At 34.6% G+C, this 19,111-nt stretch overlaps 2 protein-coding genes across 26 annotated transcripts in view; one reads left to right on the top strand and one right to left on the bottom strand.

Moving 5' to 3' along the window:
- Positions 1-12,448, top strand: part of si:ch211-80h18.1 — a 40,509-nt gene extending 28,061 nt beyond the window's left edge. For 10 of the 20 annotated variants that reach the window (XM_073930849.1, XM_073930845.1, XM_073930850.1 and 7 more), the window contains 13 exons: positions 2,216-2,245; positions 2,424-2,456; positions 2,670-2,705; positions 2,806-2,859; positions 4,500-4,544; positions 5,534-5,584; positions 5,658-5,702; positions 5,783-5,815; positions 7,614-7,658; positions 7,946-7,999; positions 9,095-9,130; positions 9,425-9,469; positions 11,952-12,448. In XM_073930849.1, coding sequence (XP_073786950.1) covers positions 2,216-2,245; positions 2,424-2,456; positions 2,670-2,705; positions 2,806-2,859; positions 4,500-4,544; positions 5,534-5,584; positions 5,658-5,702; positions 5,783-5,815; positions 7,614-7,658; positions 7,946-7,999; positions 9,095-9,130; positions 9,425-9,469; positions 11,952-11,986 — 542 coding nt within the window. In that variant the 3' untranslated portion in view covers positions 11,987-12,448. Of the gene's footprint in view, positions 1-2,215; positions 2,246-2,423; positions 2,457-2,669; positions 2,706-2,805; positions 2,860-4,499; positions 4,545-5,533; positions 5,585-5,657; positions 5,703-5,782; positions 5,816-7,613; positions 7,709-7,945; positions 8,000-9,094; positions 9,131-9,410; positions 9,470-11,951 lie in introns of all 20 variants that reach the window. The other 10 variants (XM_073930842.1, XM_068215139.2, XM_068215136.2 and 7 more) reach the window with 3 other exon arrangements.
- A 2,213-nt stretch (positions 12,449-14,661) lies between these two features.
- Positions 14,662-19,111, bottom strand: part of hsf1 (heat shock transcription factor 1) — a 28,226-nt gene continuing 23,776 nt past the window's right edge. For 2 of the 6 annotated variants that reach the window (XR_012394714.1, XR_012394716.1), the window contains 2 exons: positions 17,726-19,035; positions 14,662-17,568 (listed from right to left, as the gene is read on the bottom strand). Coding sequence is in view for 2 of the 6 variants with exons in the window: in XM_009293954.5 (XP_009292229.1) it covers positions 18,842-19,035 (194 nt within the window). In the remaining 4 variants the exon portion in view is untranslated. Of the gene's footprint in view, positions 19,036-19,111 lie in introns of all 6 variants that reach the window. The other 4 variants (XR_012394715.1, XR_012394717.1, XM_009293954.5 and 1 more) reach the window with 2 other exon arrangements.

Raw genomic sequence — 19,111 nt, 5'->3', positions numbered from 1 at the left:
TAATTGGTCATGAGCTGATGCTGGAACAGCTGTGAATAATCATAAGCATGTGATCCTCTCGAAATTTGTTTCTAAATAAACCTCACTAAGTGACAAGACTTTTGTCTAAACTAAGTCGGACCTTACTGTGCTAATTAAATCAGTAAAAATCAAGGCATGATCATTTTTTATTGTGGGAAAATAAGCGTAATCTAGAGGCCTTTGCCTTTCATATAAGGATGCTTTCACACCTACACTTTTGTTTGGGAACCTGTCTCGTTTGCCCAGTATGCGCGGTTCGTTTGGCATATGTGAATCCACAAATCGTGCTCGGATCCGCGCCAAAACAATCGCTTTGAGATCACTTGAATGGGGTGATCTCAGCTCGATTAAAACGAACTCTGGAGCGGATTGATTGTAGTGAGAAAGCATCCGAGCGCGGTTATATCACACTGTTTTATGGATATGTAATAGGCATACGGCTATATGAAGAGAGAATTATGAGTAGCCCGGGAGGCCATTACAGACATCCCAAGTGTTCTGGAAGTTTCAGGAGTCTCTCGCAAAGCACAGAGACTCCCGAATGCCCACAAACGAGTGATAATCTCCCGAAAATCACGTAAAGTCCTTTAATACGTCGCGCACCCTTCTCACCCCTCCCCACCGCATCCCTCCTCGCTCTTCTGACACGTCGCGCGCACTCTGTCAAACACCACCAAACCACCACCTCTCCTGACAGCTGAGCGGGACGCTGCATTCTACAAAATAAACCGTGAAACTCTGACCAATGTGAGGAGAGTTTACTCACACGTGATTTGTTTTAGCTCTTTTGGTCCGTTTAGAAATTTTGAACCCAAGCTCATTCTGGAAACGTAGCCCCGCGGACGTTTCTGGAGACCGCGATTTACGTGGCCGGAGGTATGTAAAGGCCGCGTTTGATTTTTTTCGAGCGAACGCCGTGGGGCGGTGTGGCAGCGCTCCGCCCCTCCTCTTCGCGCTCGCCGGCCGACGGCTCGCCTCCGATCGAGTCCGGGGAACAGCAGGTTCCGGAAATCAGGTGAGACGAAAAACGGAATCCGAAAAATGAGGGCGAGAACGTGGCGGGATCCGAAAACGCGGTCGAAATCGAAGACGAGGGCTTTTGCTTTTTTTTTTTTTTTTTTTCCCCGATCCGATGGCTTTTCGCGCGAGAACGGCACGGGCGCGAACGCCGCGCGCACAGCGGCCTCTCGCGGATCTGCAAAAACAAAAAAATGCTCAAATACGTACCTCCCGGGACGTAAATCGCGGTCCGCAGAAACGTCCGCGGGTTGAAATTTTGCCGTGTGAAAGCGAACCGCACCAAGAGCAAAGAGCAACAATGTAACAATAAGCTCTGTTTCGGAACAACTGAGGCCCCGTTTACACTAATGTGTTTTCGTTTTAAAACGCATAAGTTTTGCTACGCTTACGCCATCCATCCACACTACACCGGAGTTCTCGAGCGCCGAAAATGGAGCATTTTAAAAACGCTGGAGACGCCGTTTTCATTCGGAAACGCTGCTGCTCCGTCTCAGTGTGGATGAGGGAAAATGGAGACATCTGATAACGGAGGCGGGGCTGCTGAGATTCGCTACCTGATTGGGGCTTTTGTGTCATTGCGTATCCTTCCCTTATTCGTCAAGCCCCTATCACATGACTATAACACATGACTTTAATGCTACCAGAAAACAGCAGACCAGCCTTCACTGTGAACAACAACATGGACACAGAAATCTCGTCTCCTCGTCGTCTGTCCACAAAAATACCTCTCTTGGTTTCTTTGCCATCGCATTTAATGTTCAACCGGCGTTTGTTGACTAACAGTAACCAAATGCCGAGCAAAGACACATGCTTCCTGTTTATACTAGAACGCGCATGCCAGGAGTGCGCGAATGGTCACGTGATATACGTTTTTGGTGGTGTAGTGCGGACGGATTTATGTTCAGAAACGTTAGGTAAAATGCAAGTGTGGACGTGGATCGTTTTTGATCTAAAACGCCATTTTAAAACTAAAACGCACTAGTGTAAGCGGGGCCTGAGTCGATTCACAGGTGTAAAAGCACCCTAAGACACTTCTGAAACCAAATGATCAACTGGAAGTCAAGTTATTATTTGCTGTTCCTAAAACTTGGATAGGCGACAAGACTTTCGTCAGGTATAAAAGCATTGAAAAAAATAAAAGAGAGAGAAAACTGAAGTCTGGATTCATTCACAGGTGACCCCTCAGGCGTTCATCTCGACCTCAGTATGTATCCAGCCAAAAACACACACACACACACACACACACACACACACACACACACACACACACGCACACACACACACACACACACACACACACAATACAAAACACAACGTCATCTTATAGACAGACTAATATCCTGGAATGGATGTGAAAAACTGCTGAACGTCTTTCCGAACAGGTGGAGCAGGAGCGGAGACACATCACACAGCTGGTACTCCATCACAAGAGTCTATGACATCACTGAAACACGACTGATTTGTTAGCCTTACGTCAACTTTCATGCGTGTTTTCTTGGCTAGTCTAGGATTTACTGAATGCTTGAGCTCAATACGGAAAATATTTCTCACGGCAGGTTTAAAGCTGCCATTAACACACATACAGTAATAATGTTGTGCAGCTTTGTTTTCCTCTTATGTCTGTACAGGAGACCACCATACAGTCAGCTCACTTGCAGATGCAGGTAGGTGGCTTTCACTAATCTGTTTGTGCACATTTTCATCATATATTCTTCTGTTTAGGAGCTTTAGTACAGGATTTTTTGTTTTTTCTGTTATTATTAGTTGGCGCACTTGGTTTAAGTGACCACACTCTCAGTCCTTACGCTGATACGACTGGTAAGCAAACACTATCGGCATATTTCTTTCAAATAAATGAATAAAAGACGTACTGTGAAATTATATAGGTATATAAGATAACATTTCTTCAAAATTACAAATATTTTACTTTGTTTTTATTTTATTTTATTTTATTTTATTTTATTTTATTTTATTTTATTTTATTTTATTTTATTTTATTTTATTTTATTTTATTTTATTTTATTTTATTTTATTTTATTTTATTTTATTACAATTGCTCAGAATAATTAATACAGCTAATTCCAACAAGTACTGACTAACTCTTCTGAAGTTAAAACATTGCATAGTCTAAAATGTAATGTAAACTTGACTGAAAACATTGCATTTTTAATTATTTTATACTTGATAATAAATGATAATGTTTTATTCATTCATTCATTTATTTTGGCTTAGTCCTTTTAATAATTAGAGGTCGCCACAGTGGAATGAACCGCCAACTTATCCAGCATATGTTTTACACAGCGAATGCCCTTCCAGCTGCAACCCAACTCTGGAAAACATCCATACACTCTTGTATTCACACACATACACTACAGACAATTTTAGTTTATTCAATCCACCTAAAGCGCATGTGATTGGATTGTGGGGGAAACCGGAGCACCCGGAGGAAACCCACACCAACACAGGGAGAACAGGCAAACTCCACACAGAAATGATAACTGACCAAGCCGGGGCTCAAACCAGTGACTTTCTTGCTGTGAGAAGATTGTGCAACCCACCACCAAATTTTATTTTATTTTTTTATTTTATTTTGGTAAAAAAATATATTTTATTTTATTCATTATATTTTATTACATTTTATGTTATTTTATTGACAATAACAATTGCTCATGATTATTAGTACAGGTTATTCCACCAATTTAAGTTAAAACATTGGTATTGTGTCATCTAAAATGTAATGTAAACCTGACTAAATACATTTTTTATGGATATAAATGATAAATGTTTTATTTAAAAATTAAATATTTTTCCTTAAAATAATACATAGTAAAACAAAAAGGATCTTTTACTCAAACACCCAGGTAACAATTTTAGGTTCTAAAAACCTTTTTTTTACATTCCCAGATTTGTTTAATGTTTTAACATTATTCATTTTTTCATTTTCTTTTTGGCTTAGTCCCTGTTATTAATTTGGGGTCGTATTAACATTATTTTTTGCAACAAAAAAATCATATTGCTTCAGTCGCATGTCATAACAATGTTTTCAGAACATAATTTAAAACATCTGCTTCACATTATAATGATGTTCTCGAAATGTTTTTCTATCAGCAACATTCATCAACAATAACTAACGATCTAAGAATTTTGGTTACCGGAATGTTGCAGAAATGTTATTTTAATAACGTTGCATACAAACATTTACACAACTTTTAAGGAAGGCTCGATGAGTATAATCGCAAGTTAAAATTTTCTTTGTCTCTTTATTTAAAAATGTTACCTACATTACAGTCATAGTTTATTATTATAATTATGGTTTACATCAATTATATTTCCTAGTTTTTGATGCATCTCTTTATTTAAGATATATTTAAAACACTCTATATATAACTTTACTTTGTATAACTTTACTTTTTAAGTAAAATGTGCTTCATAAATAAACTTGCCTTGTTTTCTCAAAGGACATGATGGTGTCACTGGTGCAGGAGCACAGACAGATATGGCAGGTATTATCTTTAATATTTTACCATGTGTATTTAACAATCATTATGCTTTTTGTGTTTGTAAAAGTACAAAATGGTGCATTATTTTTCAGCAGCTATGAGTTTTCTTAGCATAAGCTACCAGCTACTTGGAGAATAACAATATTACAAACTGTGATTTGAATTTTAAAAACCAGACAAAAAGATGAAAACACAAGGCTGTGTATTAACAGCTCTAATCAAGGAAAGTACTGCAGTCATATTGTTACCCAGGGGAGTTGAGTGACAACGGAGTGAGGATGCATGTGCAGCTTTATTTAGAATCGTCAGACAGGCAATGGTCAATCAGAGGTGCAAACGAGTACAGGATTATCCAGAAGCATAGTCAAGTCACAGGCAAATGGTAAATACAGGTGGCAAACAACGAAAACAAGGAAACAAGGCAAGGGTCAGAGAACACGGAAAGACTAGACTAGGAAATGCTTCGTAGTGTAACAATAATAAGACTCAGCAATGTGTGAGGGAATGTAAGCAGTGTATATAGTTCAAATAATCAGTCTTTGATCAGCTTCCAGCTGTGTGTGTGTAATCATTGGTGACCCGGAAACAGGTGTGTGTGAGGTGCATGATGGGCTTTGTAGTTTATACGGTGACAGAAACATAGTTTAGGTGATGGTGCATGCTTACCAGCGATCCACATGCCTACAGCCTTGTTTGTTTTATTTCGGCTAGAATAAAAGTAGTTTTTAATGTTAAAACCATTTTAAGGTCAAAATTATTAGCCCCCTTAAGCATTGTTTTTTTTATTGTCTACAGAACAAACCATTGTTATACAATAACTTGCCTAATTAGTCAAGCTTGCCTAATTAACCAAGTTAAGCCTTTAAATGTCACTTTAAGCTGAATACTAGTATCTTGAAGAGTATCAAGTTAAATATGATATGCTGTCATCATGGCAAAGAGAACTCATTCTTTTGTAAGAAATAAATAACTTGGTCAATGTTGTGCATCAGGTGCTGCAGGTGAGCCAGTGACTGATGGACAGGCTCAAATTGACATGACAGGTGAGAAAAACACACACAAATACCCTTCAAATAAAGGTTAAACATCTATATCATGCCATCTCTTATTCTTCAGGACAGGGACACTTAGCTGTGACTGACGGCATGCCAAATTACACAGGTGAGCACGTTTCCTCCGCACATCCAAACAAATGTCAACCTAGCACGGTTTCATGTGTCATGTGTGTTTCCGAAAAGCAGATTCTGTGCTCGCGACCGGGACTGGATTTACAGGTGAGAGAACTTTACATTACTGAACCAAACTACTAGACGACCAAGACACAAACAAGATATAAATCATTCCAGGAAATTTTGAAATGTGAAAGTAGGCCAGTCATAACGTTTAATTAATTGTGCAAAACATAAAGTGACCTCAATCATTTTTTTGGTGACACAATATAAAATTCATGATGCTCAAATATTTTTGCGGCTTGTTCAAACTACTTGTTTGTAGTTTTTTTTTAGCCAAAACCCAGCTAGAATAGACAGGGAAACGCTCACTAAAGTGAAAACAAGACTCAGTCAAGGATGTGTGTGTGAATGGTTTCTATATAGTCCGAATAATCAGTGATGAAATGCAGCTGTGTGTGTAATCAGGAGGTGAGAGAAAACAGGTGTGTGACTGCAGGATATGATGGGATTTGTAGTCCGTTTCAGTGGCAGATGTGGTGTGTAGAGTGCTCTTTAGTGTGTCTAGTGAGCACTCTACTTGGTGACTGTGACAATATTGCTAGTGCATATTGCTACTCTTGAGGTGAACAGTTAATTTAATCCACTGAAATTTGAATATTTGTTTTTGTTTTGTAATCGTTAATCAAAGTCTGAGCAGTTGCTTCCTCGTTTGGAGTGGCGGTGGTTCTCTGTTGGCATCAGTTTGACGCTTCAGCCACAATTTTCTTAGCCACGCTCCTCTTACCATTAGTTTGCTATGAGGGAATGATGCGCAAAAGAAAGCCCCGCCCCCTACTCAATATTCCATTTCAGTTGAAAGCACATCAACATACTGAAATAAAAGTGTCAGCAACTTCACGCTGGTTTAAAGAGGTAATAATGTTGACAACTAAAGTACTCCTAGGTGTTTTAAGTTACAAAGCTAAGTCAAAGCTGGTTTAAGATAAGTCTAAGCTGGTTAGAGTTTAATCTTCACTTAGCTAACAAAATACCCATTATTAAAGTAGTTCTGTTATGACAACTCTCTGAGAGATTTAGCCTGGTAATAAATTTGTACATGGCAATGACTGATGTTTTGGTCTTGGTTGAATATACCTGCTATGCTGCTGCTGCTTTTGCTGTACCAAGACTTGCTACTGCCAGTATATTCACAGATATACAGGCTTATTTGGAGTCCCATTTTATTAGTTATATAATCTATCTATCTATCTATCTATCTATCTATCTATCTATCTATCTATCTATCTATCTATCTATCTATCATCTATCATCTATCTATCTATCTATCTATCTATCTATCTATCTATCTATCTATCTATCTATCTATCTATCTATCTATCTATCTATCTATCTATCATCTATCTATCTATCTATCTATCTATCTATCTATCTATCTATCTATCTATCTATCTATCTATCTATCTATCTATCAATCTATCTATCATCTATCTATCTATCTATCTATCTATCTATCTATCTATCTATCTATCTATCTATCTATCTATCTATCTATCTATCTATCTATCTATCTATCTATCTATCTATCTATCTATCTATCTATCTATCATCTATCTATCTATCTATCTATCTATCTATCTATCTATCTATCTATATATATATATATCTATCTATCTATCTATCTATCTATCTATCTATCTATCTATCTATCTATCTATCTATCTATCTATCTATCTATCTATCTATCTATCTATCTATCTATATATATATATATCTATCTATCTATCTATCTATCTATCTATCTATCTATCTATCTATCTATCTATCTATCTATCTATCTATCGTGACATGTATGATGCGTGTATGATATTTTGGTATCTCACTGTTCTTGTCAAACTTTCAGATGCCTCAGAGACACATAGTATCATGGTTCAGACAGACTTACCAGGTAAATCAGGTTTAAAACCCTCTGTCTCGTCAGCTGGACTTACTGCGCAGGTGAGCTGCCCTTATAAAAATATACCATGGTAAACGTAGTTTCTGCAGCCAAAATAATGGACAAGTTCTGAAAACCCGCTTAAAGGGGACTCTACATGATTATATAGTGGGATTATATATAGTACATTGGTGGAAACTATGATTACCAAGGTCAATTTTTGCAAGGGATCGCTTACAAAGCAGAAGAAAAGGTTAAAAAAGTTGATGGTCAAAGTTAAAAATGAAACTTTTCTGCAGTCACAGGGGGTCCATTCACAGCGGGTTCCTCACAGACAGATGCCATGGGGACAGGTGGGTGAAAACACACCATCAGGGTAAATAAATGTATACAGTTGCTTTTCCACTAGTTTTTTTTTATGGCCCCACTTTATATTAAGTGGACTTAACTACTACATACATCAAAATATAAATACAATGCTCTTTTATTGTTCATAATGTATTGCAGAACTCTTGAGATCGAGTACGAGTTAGGGTTATGTTTAAACTAAACAAATAGACTGTCAAAAAAGGCTTAAAAACAGCTAGATACCCAAGAGATTCAAGACATAGCTCTTCCTCTTAAATGGCAAGTATTTCATTGTCACCTTTGATAACCCAGAGTCTTTGGAGAATCATCTTTTTGGCTGCAATTAGGCTTTCTGTTGAGTTAAAGGGAGGGCGTCCATTATATTAAAATATCCACACAAAAAAAAAATAAATAAAATAAATAAATTATAATAAAAACTGGATACAGATTAAATTCTTACTTGCATGACTTTATTATATCTCAAAACTTCTATATCTCCTAAAATGCCTTAATCTAACAGGTCAAATTCATCAAATCGGTAGTTCTGACATGAATACAATCATAAACCCTTCTGAATTATTAGCCCCCCTGTATATTTTTCCCCAATTTCTCTTTAACCGAAATGTTCAACCCATTTCTATTCATAATAGTTTTAATAACTCATTTATAATAACTGATTGATTTCATTTTTGCTGTAATGACAGTATATAATATTTGACAAGACAATTGTTTTTAGCTTAAAGGGACATTTAAAGACTTAACCAGGCTAAATAGGCAGGTTAGAGTAATTAGGCAAGTCATTGTATAACAGTGGTTTGTTCTGTAGACAATGGAAAAATATATCACTTAAAGGGGCTAATAATACTGACCTAAAAATGGATTTAAATAAATTAAGAACTGCTTTTATTCTATCTGAAATAAAAACAAATAAGACTTTCTCCAGAAGAAAAAATATTATAGGAAATACAGTGAAAAATTCCTGAATCTGTTTAACATCCTTTGAGAAATATTTAAAATTAAAATAATACTAATTCACAGGGCTAATAATTTTGACTTCAACTGTATGTCCAAACGTCACATGTTTTGTTCTCCTCTAACAGGCCAGCCTGGTGCTACGGAGCAGACACAGCCAGCTGGTAAGCTTCATTAGAGTTCACACATGCTTCACTTCAGTCACAGTCACTTTCACTCCACTGACATGTCAGATGTGTCAGTCCAACATATTGCCAGATTACAGTCTTAATCGCAGATCTTTATTGGTGTCCAAACAACCAGACAGCAAATCTCAAATACCCAAAACCTGTTTTTTTCCCCAAAAAATTGTTTTATTAAAATATCTACATAAAAAACTCCACCAAAAATGTGTTATATGCTGCTGAACAGATGCTCAAGAGCTCTTCTGTTTTGTCTGTTTTGCTTGTTCTGTCCAGTATCAGCAGGTGAACAGTACCACACATCTGGTCAGGGTCCTGAAGGTGGGTCTGAGATTCTCCATCTCGCTACAACATGAAAACATGAACATAATCACGAGGCAGACGCAGAACAAACACAACAAAGCATCTCAGAAATATCAGGATTTTTTTTTTTTTTTAGAGATATACTACGGTTCAGAAAAGAAATCATTCAATTTAGTGATGCATAAAATATCGGTGGCATATCGGCAGATAAATGCTTTATTTATTTTTTTATTATTTCCCTAATAACAAAATCAAATTTTTCTTTAAGATATACCACTGTTTAAAAGTTTAGGATTGCTAAGTTTCTGTTTTTTTAATTATTATAATATTCATTCAATGTAGTGATGCACAATATATCGGTGGCCATATCGGCTAATTAATGCTTTTTATAAACGTTTTAAAATATTATTTCCCCAATAAGAAAATCAGATTTTTCTTGAAAGATATACTACTGTCCTGAAAAATAATGCATTAAATTTAGTGGTGCACATTATATCGGTGGCTATATCGGTATCACTGATAATACATTATTTTATTATTAAGATTTTTTTTTTCTTAAAGATATACTACTGTTTAAAAGTTTATGATTGCTAAGGTTTATTTATTTATTTTTCTTTATTAAGCAAAAAAAAAATTAAAAATAAAAATCATTAAATTTAGTGTTGCACTATATATCGATGGCTATATCGGTATCTCCGATAATGGGTATTTTTTTTTAGATATTATCTTACAAAAAAGAAAATAATTTTTTTCTTAAAGATAAACTATTGAAGTTTATGACTGCTAAGGTTTGTTTATTTATTTTTCTTTATGTTATTAAGCACAAATGTATTACATTTAGTGATGCACAATATATCGGTGGCCATATCAGTATAATGCCTTTTTGTTAAATATCATCTCCACAATCAGAAAATCAGATTTTTCTTAAAGATATCCTACTTTTCAAAAGTTTAGGATTGCTAAGGTTTATTATGTTTTATTTTATTTTACTATTCATTCAATGTAGTGATGCACAATCTATCGGTGGTCATATCGGCTAATAAATGCATTCATAAATGTTTTAAAATATAATTTCCCCAATGAGAAAATTTGTTTTTTCTTAAAAGATATAGTACTGTTACGAAAAAGAAATCATTAAATTTAGTGTTGCACAATTTATCGGTTGCTATATCGGTATCACTGATAATAAGTTTTTCAAAAATATCATCTCCCCAATAAGAATTTATTTATTTTTTCTTAAAGATATACTATTGTTTAAAAGTTTATGATTGCTAAGGTTTATTTATTTATATTTCTTTATTTTATTAAGCAAAAAATAAATAAATCATTAAATTCAGTGGTGCACAATATATCGTTGCCATATCGGTATCACTGATAATGCTTATTTCTTAAATATCATCTCTTCAATAAGAAAATCAGATTTTTCTTAAAGATATACTACTTTTCAAAATATTAGGTTTCTAAGGTTTATTTTTTAATTAGTTTTCTTTTTAAGTTTAGTCATGCATAGTATATCGGTATCGGCTAATAAATGCTATTGTTTTGTATCATCTCCCCAATTAAAAAAATCAGATTTTTCTTAAAGATTTACTTCTGTTTCCAACTTTAGGATTGCTAAGGTTTATTTTGTATATATTTATTTTATCCAGCAAAAATATATTAAATTTAGTGACGCACAGTATATCGGCTTATTAATGTTTATTTTTAGTATTATTTTCCCAATAAAAAAAAAAGAATTTTTCTTAAAAATATACTACTGTTCCCAAGTTAGAGATTGCTAAGGGTTATTTTGTATGTATTTATTTCAATCAGCAAAAATGTATTAAATTTAGTGATAAACAATCTATTGGCTAATAAATGTTTATTTTTTAAATAATGTCTCCCCAAAAAAGAAAAGAACTTGTCAATATGCATTATTTTTTCAAATCAGAACTGCAGTTTATTAATAATTTCGGAAAAAAAGATCTTACAGTTTTCTAATAAAATCAATGTATTTGTTAGTCTTTTGTAATTATCCTTGGAAAAATATCGATATTTCTATTTATATGTAAAAAAATAAATATCTGCATAAAAATATTTATATTTTCTGCCTGTATATCGGTTATTGGCTTGCAAATATGAAGTGTTATCAGTTATGCTCTCTATAATTAATTCCATCAAAAGAAACGCTCTAATATGAATATAAAATATTCACGTTAAAGGGATTTCTGAAGCACCTTGTGGCCATGACAAGTAGAATAATGATCCTGATAATTACAGGAAATTTTTCATTTTAAACTAAATAAAAAACAAAGAGCAGTTCATATAATATGTATCATTTTTTTTCATTTCTTTATGTATTTTCAGACCAGAGACTTAATGAAAGAATTCCAAGTCCAAAACCTTTAACAGAAAGCACATTAAAAGCATACTAAGTGATTCAAATGTTGTCTAAACGATGTTTGCTGCAAACCGCAGAACTGTGTGCTATTAATGAACTGATGCGTGTGCTTTCTGAAAGGTGCAGAAAATGTGGAACTGGAAGATTCCTGCTGATTTCCACATGAAGCCGCGCGTGAGGTTTCTGCGCTACAGATTTCAGTGTACAGACCAGTACGCCTGGCAGAGGAACCGCCAACCGGCCCGCTAGACTTTAGCTCTCCTTTGTGCGTATGTGTGTGTGCGCGAGTGTCTGTTTGTCTGATTTTGGACTATTTAAGCATTCAGAGGATATACTGTAACTTAACGTTTTATTGCGTCTGTTTATAAAAGTGCCCTGTAAGTATTTCATTCATTGGGTAAAAGTCAAACTTTGAGCGAGAGATTATTCGAAATTCGAAATGTATTTGTGTAAATTCAATGGTTTTATTTTTCCTCCCCCATAAATGTTGCTACTGTGTTTTCCATGCCTAGATGTTTGAGCGATATTCTTCCCAGATGTCACGAATTGTATATTGCTGAATGTGTCATTTGAAGATAATCTTTACATTAAATTGAACATCTATTTTGAACATCAAATTCAACAATTGTCGTTTTAAATTCTGCGAGGAACCAGGTTAACCTAAACGGTTTACCAACTGAGTATAGTTTGAACTAGGTAATTACCATGAACATCATATAACAGCATTGTTTATTATTGAAAATTGGTGGTCCACCAACCCTAGTCAAGGTAACTATGGATGGTTTATTAGTTGATTCACTATAAAAACCAGTTTGGAAAATGCTAAGAATTTTTTTGAAGGTGTTTTAACCCTAATTAGCTTGCCCAAGACTATCTAAACCAGTCTGCTCAAGCTATTGACCATTAAAGACCAATAAACCAGTTTAAAATGAATAAATCTGGGGAGTTTTTGATTCTCTTAAGTCTAAAACAGCTGGTGACAAAAAAGTATACTAACATTAAATGCTACTGACCACAAAGGGCCAACAATACTAGTTTATAACATTCAGTATTTGGAAAAATTGGTAATTTTCCAGTCTTAACCAGGTTACCAAAGGATGGTCAACTATCTAAACCAGCTAATGACCAATAAAGGACCAACATACTAGTATAAAACATACAGTTTTTTTTTAAAAAAGTGATCAACCACCAGCTCAATGTATTAAATTTAAACATTTAATACATTAAAATGTATTAAATTTAGTGATGCACAATCTATTGGCTAATAAATGTTTATTTTTTAAATAGTGTCTCCCCCAAAAAGAAAAGAAATTGTCAATATGCATTATTTTTCCAAATCAGAACTGCAGTTTATTAATAATTTCGGAAAAAAAGATCTTACAGTTTTCTGAAAAAATCAATGTATTTGTTAGCCTTTTGTAATTATCCTTAGAAAAATATCTATATTTCTATTTATATGTAAAAAAATAAATATCTGCATAAAAATATTTATATTTTAGTTTATAACATTCATTATTTGGAAAAATTGGTAATTTTCTAATCTTAACCAGGTTACCAAAGGATGGTCAACTATCTAAACCAGCTAATGACCAATAAAGGACCAACATACTAGTATATAACATACAGTTTTTTAATAAAAGTGATCAACTACCAGCTCAAACAAGGTTAACCAAGAGAGTTGATAAGCTGGTAGACCACATCAACCAGCTTTTAACAATAAAGTTCCAACATACTCTTTTAAAAGTATGTAAAAATGGTTGATCTACCAAGCCTGACCAGATTAAACAAAGCATCTGATCAACTGATTAGACCAGTCGCGTTCTCAAACTTTTTTCACCAAGTACCACCTCAGAAAAAAATGGTCTCTAAGTACCACCATAATGACCAGTAATGAAATAAAGCAGTGAAGTTGGCCAAATTAAGCAGCTACAGCACTGCACAGTTCAAAAACAAGTTATATTCATATTTATACTTTTGATAGATTTTTAAATATATGTTGCATGTACATATGACGTATTTGTAAAACTTTTTGAAAGATAAACATTAACTATGTAGATTGCTTGGGAACCCGTTTTTCTTAGAGGATGTCAAGCTGACAGAACATTGCTGCACTCTGATACGAGTTTTATTAATGGAGAAAATTAAGAAGCACTGCAGTGTTTGGGTGTTCTGTGTTTGAGAAAATTAGTCTAACGAAGTTATATTCTGTTTAAAATATGAAGCTGATCAGTTGATTCTTGTCACGTCACTCGTGGTGCGGCATTCTAAAAAGTTAAGATGTTTTAAACTGGGTACGCCTGGAATACGCAAGCATGTTGTGCTGCTGTTCTTACAAATTTTTCTAGCCTGTGGGTTAAATTTTGACGCTCAAGTGACCGAGATGCAACAAGAGAATGAGGTCATTTTTAAAAATTGTATTAATTTTGTCTTTTATTACTCAGTGATTCACTACCACTAGAAATGAGCCCCCATACCGCTAGTGGTACACGTACCACAGTTTGAGAACCACAGGATTAGACCATATAATCCAGTTTTTGACCAGCTACTGACCACAAAAGACCAACAATACTAGTTTATAACATTCAGTTTTTGGAAAGATTGGTAATTTACCAATCCTAAATAGGTTACCAAAGGATTGTCAACTATCTAAACCAGCTAATGACTATAAAGCACCAACATATTAGTTTATAACATAGGATTTATAAAATAAAATTGGTGGTCCTCAAGATACTCTTCTAGCTGATCGACTATCTAAATCAGTCAATAATTATAAAGGACCAACTGGAATCCATGAAAGATCAAGGGAAATAAAAACGAAACTACGTTCAAATACTTTCAAAAACATTTTATTTGAAACATACCAATACACAAAGTGTTGTTCACATGCGTAATAAAATAATTTATGTCTAATATTAATGTCTCTCTGGCTATGACAGTCATTCAATGACTAAAATATGACTGCAAATGATCAGAATTGACATTCGTTCCTCTCTCCGTCCATCCGAAACAATAAAGATGTTTGAACGACAGACGTCTACAGGGCAGAGCATGTGTACTAATCACACTCAAAAACACGAGCTCAATTCAGGCTTTTGGTTTCCAATTTGCACAACAAGCCCAGAAAAACAAAACAAAACAAAATAAATCACTCAAAAATATTCGAATAAAAAAAATCGTCAATGCAGAAGAAACTTGTAGAAGTCCTAAAACAGATATCGTTTAATAATAATAACAAAAATAGTGCCTATACTGAGGACTTTTATGTGACATTTATTTTTATTAGATGGAATATAGCCGGATGTGCATATAATTCATCTATTATTTTCTCTACTTCCGTAATGCAAAAAAAAAACAAACAAACAGAAACGAAGATTTCAAAATAAAAAGCAGCAGTGTGTTGCCGTCAATCAGTTAGGAGTTGAATTATTGCACAAATTCTATAATCGGACCGTCCCAGGTACACACCGGGTGCTTAAAAATGCACAGAAAAATGACCTGTCATTATAGAAATACACAGATTGTGTATCTCATCTCTGCCGAACGTCAACACATTCGTTTCGCCCGAACAAATGCAGACTTCAAACTATTTATATCCTCAAACGTACATCCTCTACACAGCATCGCTGGCTGTCCAGAACTTCCCAAAGATTTAGTACAAAAACAGCGCTAAATATAAACTAACACACGGCATCATCTCAACCCCGGACGTCATGTGATGAACAACTATGGCTTTGACAACAGTTGCACATTGATTTTTGATGCTTGTTCCACGTTTGTCTGATTTAATCAATTCATATTTTGCCTATATAATATTTATATACACATTTCTTTTTGTTTTTTGCTTTGAATCTCAAAATCCTTGCAATTTACACTGCGAAGAAATCCTGAAAACTGAGTACGATAATCCAGAGTCACAGCATAATTAAATTCGAAGAATAATAGACGTATAGAAGCAGAAAACGCACGTAAAGCTGGACTGAATTGCGCAGATCTCGCTGTAATCCGGATGAATAAAAGTGAAGCGTGGTGGATAATGTAGTATTACACATTTCTTTTGAGTTTTTCTGACAGTGAATCTACGTCGCTTACAAACAAAAGCTTATTCAGATGTTTCGACTCGAAATCATGAATCTTTTCTATTGCCGACTAAAAGTGAAGCGAGTTAATGGCCAGCCCTGACGTGTTACATAAACGACTGCCCAGAAAATGAACACAATGCAGAGAATAACAGGTTAAAAGCCCACACAGACGTGAATCCCTTTATTAAAGCTGCTCTCTCTATGATGGTTATGTCAAAAGTACTGAATTTGGTACCAATTAGTACAGATTAATAAAATATGTGACAATACCAGCACTTCCCGCTAACATTCACTCTCATTTTTAAACACTGCAGAGTGGGTATTGTGGTCAGTGTATCTTTTGGTCATTGAATTTTCAATTTAGGAACTAATAATGAAAAACGAAAAAAAAAAAAGATTTTAGTTTTTAAAACTAAAATAAATAAATTATTATCTGGTTTCGAAATATAAACAAAACAAGTCTGTATTTGTTTTTATTTTTGTTATTTTTCTGGTGATTTTATTTTTTGCTATTCAAAATAAAAAATACAACTAAAAACATTTTTGAATTTTGTTTTTCCGTTTTTCACTATAAAAGAGAAAAACGAGCCGTTTTTTGATTTTTGTTTTCAAACTCATTGAATTTCAATTTTTGTTTTATAATTTTAAAACGAAAATTAAAAAAATGACTCGTTTTTTGTTTTTCAATATCAGTTCCTAAATTGAAAATCCAATGACCAAAAGATACCTATTGTGTTTACCTGTTCAATAGATATGACTGGAGTGTTTGAAAGCAGTGCTTAATCAGAGGATCTGTCAATAAGCAGATATATAAGCTGATCATTACAGCCAGTCTCAGCCAACATACCTTACTTACTGTAGATGTATCTTTATTTGGTGGTAGAATTAGTGTCTATTGTTATGGTTTAATGTAAGCGTGTCTTTTCAATTGATTTTGGTATTGCGTCACTAATTTAAAATGAGTAAAAACAACACAATTTTATGTTCAATCCACTTCAATTTGTAAAAACATAATAAGCAAATTTAATTCCTTCATGTTTTCATAACACAAAATGATTTTTTACAGTGTATTGTTTTAGTTTAATGTATTGTTTTGATGATGATTTAATGTAAATTTGTCTTTTTTTTTTGGACGAGTAACCACTATGTTGATAGTGGCTAATGGGGATCTACATAATCAACAATAAACCTGTACACGAACACAATGGCCAATCAGATATCCTTAAAGGGATAGTTCACCCAAAATGATCATTTATAGTTAATTTATCGTAGCTAATTTACCCTCAGGACATTTAAGATATAGGTGATGTTTGCTTTCTTCAGTAGAACATTAAAAAAGAGTTTTAGCTGGATATGTGGTCCTTGGTGATTCGTAAAGACCATTTTGAGGGGTATAAACAACCATCATGGTCCTAATGTATTTCCCACATTTAATTTTTAATTTCGATAAGCTTCCGAGAACCCAAAAAGGTCAGCATATTGAAAATGTTATGACGTCATTTTAACGTTAAGATATGATTGAATTGTCTCTTGTTGACATAGTTTGACAACAAACAGGAGATGTGAATGAACCAACGACGACATCACTTTGAAATGGTCGAAAGTGTCAACGTTTACTTTCTTTTTTTAGCTTAAAGCAGGGGTCACCAATCCTGGTCCTGGAGGGCCGGTGTCCCTGCAGGGTTTAGCTCCAACTTGCCTCAACACACCTGCCTGGATGTTTCAAGTATACCAAGTAAGACCTTGATTAGCTTGTTCAGATGTGTTTGATTAGGGTTGGCGCTAAAATTTGCAGGACACCGGCCCTCCAGGAACAAGTTTGGTGACCCATGGCTTAAAGCAACACTTTAATTGTTTTTATTCTGGAAATAGGCTCATTTGACAAGTCATCTGGAGTTAAAATGTTGAGTTTTACCCAGGGATATATATATATATTCAGCCAATTTATGGTTCTGGCGGGAGTTAATTGTTTTAGCTTAGCTTAGCATAAATCATTAAAATGGATTAGACCATTAGCATCTCAAAAATGACCAGAGAATTATTTAGAGCTATTATCCTATTTAAAGCTTCTCTCTTTTATAGATACATCATGTACTAAGACTAACAGAAAATTAAATGTTTTTATTAGGTCAATACGGCTAGGAACTACTTTTTCCAGCGTAATAATAAAGAAACTTTGCTGCCATCCCAATGGCTGCAGCAGGCACAACGATATTACACAGTCCCTGAAAATACCCCCAGCTAGAAAAATGGAAATTTAAATTAGTAAATGATCAAAACTTGATACATTTTTAAAACTTTTTTTCATTTTAGTTTAAGCGAGATGCTAACGGTCCAATCCGATTCAATGCTTTATGCTAAGCTAAGCTAAAAGTGCTCCTGCCAAACCCAAAGATAGACTGAATTGTTAAAAAATAAATAAATAAAACGGTAAGACATCGATTTACCTCTAGAAGACTTGTAAAATGAGCCTATTTGCCATAAAGGAGAGTGTTCCTTTAAAAACAGATGCATGCAAACAAGTTTGTCAATCTATCCCTGTGGCTCCTGATGATACTAAGAATTGAAACAATCATTCTGTGCAACAAATTGAACATTTACAGTATTATAAGCTTTATTCCAGACACGTTGTGGCGCGCACACATTTATCCAAATTCAGTCTTTAGAGTAATGTATAGGAGCATTATATGTATATGCATCTTGAATTACTGATGAATGCAGATTCAGCTTAAAATCTTCTTCAATGTTCTACTGAAGGATACAAAAAAGTCAGCTACATCTTCAATAATGACCTGAGGGCGAGTAAATGAACAGTTCATTTTTAATTTATGGGTGATCTATCGCTTTAAGGACTAATGTTAGCAGGAAATGGATGCTTTAAAATGTCAGCACCAACTGGTACCGAAGCTGGTACTTTTTGACAGCAGTACTCTATGATAGTTTGGGGTCTTCGGGAACAGGCTGGAAGTTGAGCAGGGCGATGGTGGGATCTTCGGTGGGTTCAGAGCTGAAATACGAGTCATCCTGGAGCTCCAGGAGCATGGGCAGATCTGTGCTGCTGCTGTCGGTGCTGAGGGGATCGGGGAGAACGATGGGCTGCGACGTGTACTGGACCAGCTGCTTGCCTGAAAGTACACACATTATGTTCTTGTCATATTTTCACATCGAACTATGTTGATATTCAATAAATCAATATATCAA

This window comes from Danio rerio, chromosome 19, assembly GCF_049306965.1.
Source record: "Danio rerio strain Tuebingen ecotype United States chromosome 19, GRCz12tu, whole genome shotgun sequence".
Lineage (NCBI taxonomy): Eukaryota > Metazoa > Chordata > Actinopteri > Cypriniformes > Danionidae > Danio > Danio rerio.
This window is presented reverse-complemented; position numbering and strand designations above follow the sequence as displayed.